The 10995-nt window shown below is 42.5% G+C and overlaps 1 protein-coding gene across 1 annotated transcript in view; it reads right to left on the bottom strand.

The window, feature by feature from the left end:
- The window catches only part of LOC121580529 (collagen alpha-2(VI) chain-like), a 62547-nt gene that overhangs the window by 15591 nt on the left and 35961 nt on the right, over window positions 1-10995 (bottom strand). The window contains exons 19-21 of the mRNA XM_041895453.1: window positions 8996-9157; window positions 8837-8872; window positions 5661-5706 (exon numbers count right to left, since the gene is read on the bottom strand). Coding sequence (XP_041751387.1) covers window positions 5661-5706; window positions 8837-8872; window positions 8996-9157 — 244 coding nt within the window. The remainder of the gene's footprint in view (window positions 1-5660; window positions 5707-8836; window positions 8873-8995; window positions 9158-10995) is intronic.

Raw genomic sequence — 10995 nt, 5'->3', positions numbered from 1 at the left:
ATATTGAGATAAGATGTTTAACTACAGTACATGCAGTATATATTGAGATAAGATGTTTAACTACAGTACATATTGAGATAAGATGTTTAACTACAGTACATACAGTATATATTGAGATAAGATGTTTAACTACAGTACATATTGAGATAAGATGTTTAACTACAGTACATGCAGTATATATTGAGATAAGATGTTTAACTGCAGTACATGCAGTTTATATTGAGATAAGATGTTTAACTACAGTACATACAGTATATATCTTCAGAAAGTATTCATACCCCTTGACTTATTCCATATTTTGATGTGTTACAGCCTGAATTCAAAATGGAATAAAGAAACAAAAATCTCACCCAACAACCCCATAATTATACACACTACCGCATAATTATACACACTACCCCATAATTATACACACTACCCCATAATGATACACACTACCCCATAATGATACACACTACCCCATAATGATACACACTACCTCATAATTATACACACTACCCCATAATTATACACACTACCCCATAATGATACACACTACCCCATAATGATACACACTACCCCATAATGATATACACTACCCCATAATGATACACACTACCCCATAATGATACACACTACCCCATAATGATAAACACTACCCCATAATTACACACACTACCCCATAATGATACACACTACCCCATAATTATACACACTACCCCATAATGATACACACTACCCCATAATTACACACACTACCCCATAATGATACACACTACCCCATAATTATACACACTACCCCATAATGATAAAGTGAAAACATGTTTTGAGACATTTTGGAACATTTATTGATACTTTGTAATGCCATTCTATACTGTTGAAGGACAGTTCTAGGTAATTATGTCCATACCATTCAGCTCCTTCAGAGAGTATTCATACCCCTTGACTTATTCCATATTTTGTTGTTTTTCAGCCTGAATTCAAAATGGATGACATATTTTTTTTCTCACCCGTCTATACACAAGGCCCTCAAAATTGTCAAAGACTCCAGCCACCCTAGTCATAGACTGTTCTCTCTGCTACCGCACGGCAAGCGGTACCGGAGTGCCAAGTCTAGGTCCAAAAGACTTCTCAACAGCTTCTACCCCCAAGCCATAAGACTCCTGAACAGCTAATCATGGCTACCCGGACTATTTGCACTGCCCCCCCACCCCATCCTTTTTACGCTGCTGCTACTCTGTTAAGTATTTATGCATAGTCACTTTAACTCTACCCACATGTACATATTACCTCAACTACCTCAACTAGCCGGTGCCCCCGCACATTGACTCTGCAACGGTACCCCCCTGTATATATAGCCTCCCTACTGTCACTTTATTTTACTTCTGCTCTTTTTTTTCTCAACACTTTTTTTTGTTGTTGTTTTATTCTTACTTTTTTTGTTTAAAATAAATGCACTGTTGGTTAAGGGCTGTAAGTAAGCATTTCACTGTAATGTCTGCACCTGTTGTATTCGGCGCATGTGACCAATAAAATTTGATTTGATTTGATTTGATTTGAATACCCCATAATGACAAAGTGAAAACATGTTTTTTTGAAATTTTGGCAAATTTATTGAAAATGAAATACAGAAATATCTAATTTACATACGTATTCACTTCCCTGAGTCAATATTTTGCAGAAGCACCTTTGGCAGCAATTACAGCTGTGAATCTTTCTGGATAAGTCACTAAGAGCTTTCATTTTCAAGTCTTGCCATGGATTTTCAAGCCGATTTAAGTCAAAACATCGTCGGCCTCTCAGGAACATTCACGGTCTTCTTGGTAAGCAACTCCAGTGTAGAGTTGTAGCCTCCTGTAGCTCAGTTGGTAGAACATGGCGCTTGCAACGCCAGGGTTGTGGGTTCGATTCCCACGGGGGGCCAGTATGAAAAATGTAAGTCGCTCTGGATAAGAGTGTCTGCTAAATGTAGATTTGGCCTTGTGTTTTAGGTTGTTGTCCTGCTGAAAGGTAAATTAATCTCCCAGTGTCTGTTGGAAAGCAGACTGAACCAGGGTTTCCTCTAGTCTCCCAGTGTCTGGTGGACAGCAGACTGAACCAGGGTTTCCTCTAGTCTCCCAGTGTCTGGTGGACAGCAGACTGAACCAGGTTTTCCTCTAGTCTCCCAGTGTCTGGTGGACAGCAGACTGAACCAGGGTTTCCTCTAGTCTCCCAGTGTCTGGTGGACAGCAGACTGAACCAGGGTTTCCTCTAGTCTCCCAGTGTCTGGTGGACAGCAGACTGAACCAGGTTTTCCTCTAGTCTCCCAGTGTCTGGTGGACAGCAGACTGAACCAGGTTTTCCTCTAGTCTCCCAGTGTCTGTTGGAAAGCAGACTGAACCAGGTTTTCCTCTAGTCTCCCAGTGTCTGTTGGAAAGCAGACTGAACCAGGTTTTCCTCTAGTCTCCCAGTGTCTGGTGGACAGCAGACTGAACCAGGTTTTCCTCTAGTCTCCCAGTGTCTGGTGGACAGCAGACTGAACCAGGTTTTCCTCTAGTCTCCCAGTGTCTGGTGGAAAGCAGACTGAACCAGGTTTTCCTCTAGTCTCCCAGTGTCTGTTGGAAAGCAGACTGAACCAGGTTTTCCTCTAGTCTCCCAGTGTCTGGTGGAAAGCAGACTGAACCAGGTTTTCCTCTAGTCTCCCAGTGTCTGTTGGAAAGCAGACTGAACCAGGTTTTCCTCTAGTCTCCCAGTGTCTGGTGGACAGCAGACTGAACCAGGTTTTCCTCTAGTCTCCCAGTGTCTGTTGGAAAGCAGACTGAACCAGGTTTTCCTCTAGGATTTTGCCTGTTTTTAGCTGTATTCCGTTTCCAGTGGTATAAAGTACTTAAGTAAAAATACTTTAAAGTACTACTTAAGTAGTTTTTTGGGGTATCTGTACTTTACTATTTATATTTTGACAACTTTTACTTTTACTTCACTACATTCCTAAAGAAAACAATGTACTTTTTACTCCATACATTTTCCCTGACACCCAAAAGTACTCGTTATATTTTGACAGGAAAACGATCCAATTCACACACTTATCAAGAGAACATCCGTGGTCATCCCTACTGCCTCTGATCTGGCAGACTCACTAAACACAAATGCTTCATCTGTAAATGATATCTGAGTGTTGGAGTGAGCCCCTACCTACCCGTCAAAAAAAAAAAAAAAAACGTGGAAATTGTGCCGTCTGGTTTGCTTAATATAAGGAATTTGAAATGGTTTATACTTTTACTTTTACTTTTGATACTTAAGTACATTTGAGCAATTCCATTTACTTTTGATTCTTAAGTATATTTAAAACCAAATACTTTTAGACTTTTATTCAAGTAGTATTTTACCGGGTGACTTTCACTTTACCTGAGTCATTTTCTATTTAGGTATCTTTACTTTTACTCAAGTATGACAATTGAGTACTTTTTCCACCACTGTCCGTTTCTTTTTATCCTAAAAAACTCCCTAGTCCTTACCGATGACAAGCATACCCATAACATGATGCAGCCACCACCATGCTTGAAAATATGAAGAGTGGTACTCAGTGTTGTGTTGGATTTGCCCGAAACATAACGCTTTGTATTCAGGACATAAAGTTAATTTCTTTGCCACTTTTTTAAAGTATTACTTAAGTGCTTTGTTGCAAACAGGATTCATGTTTTGGAATAGTTTAATTCTGTACAGGCTTGTTTTTTTTCACTCTGTCATTTAGGTTATTATTGTGGAGAAACTACAATGTTGTTGATCCATCCTCAGTTTTCTCCCATCACAGCCATTAAACTCTGTTTTAAAATCAGCATTGGCCTCATAGTGAAATCCCTGAGCGGTTTCCTTCCTCTCCGGCAACTGAGTTAGGAAGGACTCCTTTATCTTTGTAGTGACTGGGTGTATTGATACACCATCCAAAGTATAATTAATAACTTCACCATGCTCAAAGGGATATTCAGCGTTCGTTTTTTTTTTTTTTACCCATCTACCAATAGGTTCCCTTCTATGCGAGGCATTGAAAAACCTCCCTGGTCTTTGTGGTTGAATCTGTGCTTGAAATACACTACTCGATTGAGAGAACTTACAGATAATTGTATGTGTGGGGTACAGCAATGGGGTTAGTTATTAAAAAATCATGTTAACCACTATTATTGAACACAGAATGAGTCCATGCAATTTATTATGCACATGTGTACTCCTGAACTCATTTAGGCTTGCCATAACAAAGGTGTTGAATACTTTCAAGACATTTCAGCTTTTAATGTTCAAAAATATTCTATAAAACATAATTCCACTTTGACATTATGGGGTATTGGGTGGAGATCAGTGACACAACATCTCAATGTAATCCATTTTAAATTCAGGCTGTAACACAACAAACAAAAAGTAAAAGGGGTGTGAATCCTTTCTGAAGGCGCTGAGGTCAATGAGTTTGGTGATGTTTGAAGGTAATTGAAGGGAGTTTTAAACCGAGTGAAAAACTGGTTGGTATTTTCCCCATTATAAGTAATGGAGGTTCGCTAGGTTGCTAGTAAGCAAAGTGAACAAGATGGCATCCAAACTTTATATACTTTTTCAACAATATTTGTAGCTCTTATTGGGTTTACTATCTATGAACGAAGGCTCGGTTAACTTCAGGTAATATATGCACATATGCAATGTGAAGACATAATGTGTTAAAAATGTTTATTTGTAAATAAAATAGCATTTAACAGTTCGCTAGCATTATGCTAGCAGAAAATTAGTTTTGCTAAGCGCTAGCTAGCTCTAGGCTATTGGGATTCAGGGATTCTTGCCTCACGTGTTGAGGGTTAATAATGTGATGTTTGTAGCATTGTTTAACACCGGCCTCCAGTCATTTGTACCTTAATGGAAATTGTACTGCTAGTACACTGACGTCTCTATAATGTAATTCTCTGTCGATGTGCCCTTGAGCAAGGCACTTAACCCTAATTGCTCCTGTAAGTCGCTCTGGATAGGAGCGTCTGCTAAATGACTAAAATGTAAAAAATGTAAAATGTAATGTAACCCTTTATGGTTCAATTTGAGGGTTTTACACGCCAAATAGCTTTTGTTGGTATACACTAACTACTATACTGATTGAATAGCCTCAGTTTATATGCACTATTTATTTGTCTGTTAGTGAGAGGTAATAGGGGAATGTGCAGATGTACGGACACAGCTTTTTGAACTTGAGGCCTGTGAAAAAGACTTAATACTACAATGCACCTGTAATGTGACTTGATAATTGACTTTGACAACAAAGAGAAAAGAAGACAAAACATGAAAAAAAGAAAACAAGTGAATTGTTGAATACATCTTGGAGAAGGCCTAATACTGAACACTACCAACGGTTGTCTTTAGTTGGTAGAGCATGGCGTTTGCAACGCCAGGGTTGTGGGTTCGTTTCCCACGGGGGGCCAGTATGAAAAAATTAAAAAATTATGTATGCACTCACTAACTGTAAGTCACTCTGGATAAGAGCGTCTGCTAAATGACTAAAATGTAAAATGTAGTCCGTCTCATCATTCCACCCTGTTAATTCAGGGCTATTACCTGCTGACCACGTCGCAGTCTGAGGCATGTAACACCTGGATGTCAGGCTGAGGAGGACATTCCCCATGTGCTGCACCTGCCTGCGTGTTCTGTGTTGTGTGTGTGTCTGAATAACTCACCACAGCAGCCGCAGGTCTCTCTGATGTAGTTCATGACATCACATTCCTACAATGAAAACATCACATGACATCACATGACCTTTCTCTGAGAGGGATGATAAAAGAGTGATAGAGTGATGGAGGGACAGAGTGATGGAGGGATGGAGTGATGGAGGGATGGAGAGATGGAGGGACGGAGAGATGGAGGGACGGAGTGATGGAGGGACGGAGGGATGGAGGGACGGAGGGATGGAGGGATGGAGGGACGGAGGGATGGAGAGATGGAGAGATTGAAGGATGGAGAGATGGAGAGATGGAGTGATGGAGTGATAGAGGGATGGAGTGATAGAGGGATGGAGAGATGGAGTGATGGAGAGATGGAGTGATGGAGGGATGGAGTGATGGAGGGACGGAGGGATGGAGGGACGGAGGGATGGAGGGACGGAGGGATGGAGGGATGGAGGGACGGAGGGATGGAGAGATGGAGAGATTGAAGGATGGAGAGATGGAGAGATGGAGTGATGGAGTGATAGAGGGATGGAGTGATAGAGGGATGGAGAGATGGAGTGATGGAGGGATGGAGTGATGGAGGGATGGAGTGATGGAGGGACGGAGGGATGGAGGGACGGAGGGATGGAGGGACGGAGGGATGGAGGGATGGAGGGACGGAGGGATGGAGAGATGGAGAGATTGAAGGATGGAGAGATGGAGAGATGGAGTGATGGAGTGATAGAGGGATGGAGTGATAGAGGGACGGAGAGATGGAGTGATGGAGGGATGGAGTGATGGAGGGATGGAGTGATGGAGGGACGGAGGGATGGAGGGACGGAGGGATGGAGGGACGGAGGGATGGAGGGATGGAGGGACGGAGGGATGGAGAGATGGAGAGATTGAAGGATGGAGAGATGGAGAGATGGAGTGATGGAGTGATAGAGGGATGGAGTGATAGAGGGATGGAGAGATGGAGTGATGGAGGGATGGAGTGATGGAGGGATGGAGTGATGGAGGGACGGAGGGATGGAGGGACGGAGGGATGGAGGGACGGAGGGATGGAGTGATGGAATGATGGAGGGACGGAGTGACGGAGTGATGGAGGGACGGAGTGATGGAGGGACGGAGTGATGGAGTGATGGAGAGATGGAGTGATGGAGTGATGGAGAGATGGAGTGATGGAGGGACGGAGTGATGGAGGGATGGAGAGATGGAGAGATGGAGTGATGGAGTGATAGAGGGATGGAGTGATAGAGGGATGGAGAGATGGAGTGATGGAGGGACGGAGTGATGGAGGGATGGAGTGATGGAGGGACGGAGGGATGGAGGGACGGAGTGATGGAGTGATGGAGGGATGGAGTGATGGAATGATGGAGGGACGGAGTGACGGAGTGATGGAGGGACGGAGTGATGGAGGGACGGAGTGATGGAGTGATGGAGTGATGGAGGGATGGAGTGACGGAGTGATGGAGGGACGGAGTGATGGAGGGACGGAGTGATGGAGTGATGGAGTGATGGAGTGATGGAGGGACGGAGTGATGGAGGGATGGAGTGATGGAGTGATGGAGTGATGGAGGGATGGAGGGATGGAGTGATGGAGGGACGGAGTGATGGAGGGATGGAGTGATGGAGGGACGGAGTGATGGAGGGATGGAGTGATGGAGGGATGGAGTGATGGAGGGACAGAGTGATGGAGTGATGGAGGGATGGAGTGATGGAGGGATGGAGTGATGGAATGATGGAGGGACGGAGTGACGGAGTGATGGAGGGACGGAGTGATGGAGGGACGGAGTGATGGAGTGATGGAGGGATGGAGGGATGGAGTGATGGAGTGATGGAGTGATGGAGGGACGGAGTGATGGAGTGATGGAGTGATGGAGGGATGGAGTGATGGAGTGATGGAGGGATGGCGTGATGGAGGGACAGAGTGATGGAGTGATGGAGGGACGGAGTGATGGAGGGACGGAGTGATGGAGTGATGGAGTGATGGAGTGATGGAGTGATAGAGTGATGGAGGGACGGAGTGATGGAGGGACGGAGTGATGGAGTGATGGAGGGATGGAGTGATGGAGATATGGAGTGATGGAGTGATGGAGTGATGGAGGGATGGAGTGATGGAGATATGGAGTGATGGAGTGATGGAGGGATGGAGTGATGGAGTGATGGAGTGATGGAGTGATGGAGGGATGGAGGGATGGAGGGATGAAGAGATGATAATAGAGATGATAATAGAGTGGTAAAGAGATGATAATAGAGTGGTAAAGAGATGATAATAGAGATGATAATAGAGTGGTGAAGAGATGATAATAGAGGGATGAAGAGATGATAATAGAGTGGTGAAGAGATGATAATAGAGGGATGAAGAGATGATAATAGAGTGGTAAAGAGATGATAATAGAGTGGTAAAGAGATGATAATGGAGTGGTAAAGAGATGATAATAGAGATGATAATAGAGTGGTGAAGAGATGATAATAGAGGGATGAAGAGATGATAATAGAGTGGTGAAGAGATGATAATAGAGGGATGAAGAGATGATAATAGAGGGATGAAGAGATGATAATAGAGTGGTAAAGAGATGATAATAGAGTGGTAAAGAGATGATAATAGAGTGGTAAAGAGATGATAATAGAGGGATGAAGAGATGATAATAGAGTGGTAAAGAGATGATAATAGAGGGATGAAGAGATGATAATAGAGTGGTGAAGAGATGATAATAGAGGGATGAAGAGATGATAATAGAGTGGTAAAGAGATGATAATAGAGTGGTAAAGAGATGATAATAGAGTGGTAAAGAGATGATAATAGAGTGGTAAAGAGATGATAATAGAGTGGTAAAGAGATGATAATAGAGATGATAATAGAGTGGTGAAGAGATGATAATAGAGTGGTAAAGAGATGATAATAGAGTGGTAAAGAGATGATAATAGAGTGGTGAAGAGATGATAATAGAGTGGTAAAGAGATGATAATAGAGTGGTAAAGAGATGATAATAGAGATGATAATAGAGTGGTGAAGAGATGATAATAGAGTGGTAAAGAGATGATAATAGAGTGGTAAAGAGATGATAATAGAGTGGTAAAGAGATGATAATAGAGATGATAATAGAGTGGTGAAGAGATGATAATAGAGTGGTGAAGAGATGATAATAGAGCGGTAAAGAGATGATAATAGAGTGGTAAAGAGATGATAATAGAGTGGTTCTTACTGTGAGGCCAGGGTCTCCCTCAGGACCTTGATCTCCCTGTAGAGAGAAAGAGATGCTTTCATACACAGATTACAACACTCACACACGGTGTGGAGGTACTGTCTGTGTGAGTGCTACTGTTTAGGTACTGCAGGTGTCTGTGTGTGGTAGGCTACGTACGTCTCGTCCACCCACTCCTCTTGGTCCTCTGAGTCCAGGTTCTCCCTGAGGCCCTGGTTCTCCCTCCTCTCCAGGGGTCCCCTTTCCTCCTGGCCCTCCCTTGGGGCCACAGTCTCCTCTGCCTCCCCTGGGCCCTGGACCACCCTTCTCCCCACGGTCTCCCTGAATACACACAGGGTCAGACAGTGTGTCAGTGGAGGCTCCGAGGAGGAGGAAGGGGAGGGCCATCCTACTCAGTGAATTTCAGAAAAATTAAAAGCAATGAAACATTATCATTTTTTTGAATAAACTATACTAAATATATTCAAATATATTCACCAAATACCTGATTTAAAACACACTGGTCTACAGTAGCCTCAACAGCACTCTCTGGGGGTAGCACCACAGCTAGTTTCCGTCCTCCTCTGGCTACATTGGACTTCAATACAAAACCTAGGAGGCTCGTGGTTCTCACCCCCTTCCATAGACTTACATGGTATTCATGACAACCTCTGGAGGACGTCCTCCAACCAATCAAAGCTTTCGAAGTATGAACAGGTTCATCCAATCAAAGGAACAGAGAATGAACCTAGTACTACATACACCTGTAATTTAGAAGCTTGGTGAGTTGTTGACATTGTTGGATGAGATAGGGAATGATGTTATTAAATTCAAATTAGTTCCTTCAAACTACAGGAGGTAGATTACATATTGTTTTCTTGGTTTTAGAACTTTATTTTTGTGTCGAGTTATTGCAATTTATTTCAGTTTGCCTTGCTTAACTTCAGTAGAAAGTAGCTAGCTAGCTACCATAGGGCAGTTAGCTAGAATGGCTAGCTAATGCTAACGACAATGTAGTGGATTAACTGGGTGTTCGGTTGAAGAACCCCTTTCATTGGCCACATCAGATTCAAGCTTCTGGGTGTTCGGTTGAAGAACCCCTTTCATTGGCCACATCAGATTCAAGCTTCTGGGAATAATCTGCATCGATCATGTAATGGACGTAATGGACGAAGCTCTGCGTATTCAAACTGTGCAACACAATGACAAGCAGAAACAGTTTAAAAACAGCTTTTCAAGCAGCTTTATGGACACTAGACTATTGCATTTTGGGCAAGAATTGGCTTTTAGGGGACACGATGAGAGGGAAAGTTCAGCTAACAAGGGCAACTACAAGGAATTTTTTGAAGAGGTAATTGCATGCTTTACGATGCTTTACTTGCTGAGCATATGGAGGTTTCTACTGTCTTCTCTGGGATGTCCAAATCAATTCAGGATGATTTGATAGTTTGATAGTTTGATAGTTTGACAGCTTCCATCACATCATCCATTAGTGAGACTTAAAGAAAGGTTGATGCGTTTTTATGGAAGAAACCACAGACATCAGCTCACAGTTGTCAGTTATCGTCAGGTATGTGGATAATCAGGGCTTTATTCAGGAACGTTTCTAGAACCGACTGTCCAGACCGAACCGTTGGATCTACAAACTAATATGTCACCGATATCAAAAGGGTAAAACTCTCACGAATACGAAGGTGTCAATTATTCTTCTCAAGGAAGAACACAAGCTCCAGGGGAGTCATCTAAAGGGAACCCCAGTACCTGGCTGTAAAAATGGCTAAAATGTGCATAGGGGTTCAATTGTGGCAAAAATAATGTGGCCAAACATGGGTCTGAAAAAAACGATTTTTCCCCCTAAGTTTTCTTATATCTCCTAGATATAGGACAGACACTTCAAAACGTTTTTCCTTATGATGTATTTTTTTTACTGTCTTTTTTGCCATTTCTGAATGTGTTACTCAGTGCGTTTCTCTGGGCTTTAGCAGTAAAGGCCAGATTCAATGTTTTATCAAATACTTTTTTTCTATATATTTTTTTATACCAACAGGGGTCCTATAATTCCAAATCAAACGACTCAATGATACATTTTATGACCATCTTAAAAACAATTCCATATGTTATCTTTGTAGATATTGCAATCTAAGGGTGTATTTAATAAAAAGTAGGCCTATTGACTTCAA

The sequence above is a fragment of the Coregonus clupeaformis genome, unplaced genomic scaffold (genome assembly GCF_020615455.1).
Source record: "Coregonus clupeaformis isolate EN_2021a unplaced genomic scaffold, ASM2061545v1 scaf0409, whole genome shotgun sequence".
Classification (NCBI taxonomy): Eukaryota; Metazoa; Chordata; class Actinopteri; order Salmoniformes; family Salmonidae; genus Coregonus; species Coregonus clupeaformis.
Note: the sequence above shows the minus strand (reverse complement) of the source record. Positions and strands in the feature narration are given on the sequence as shown.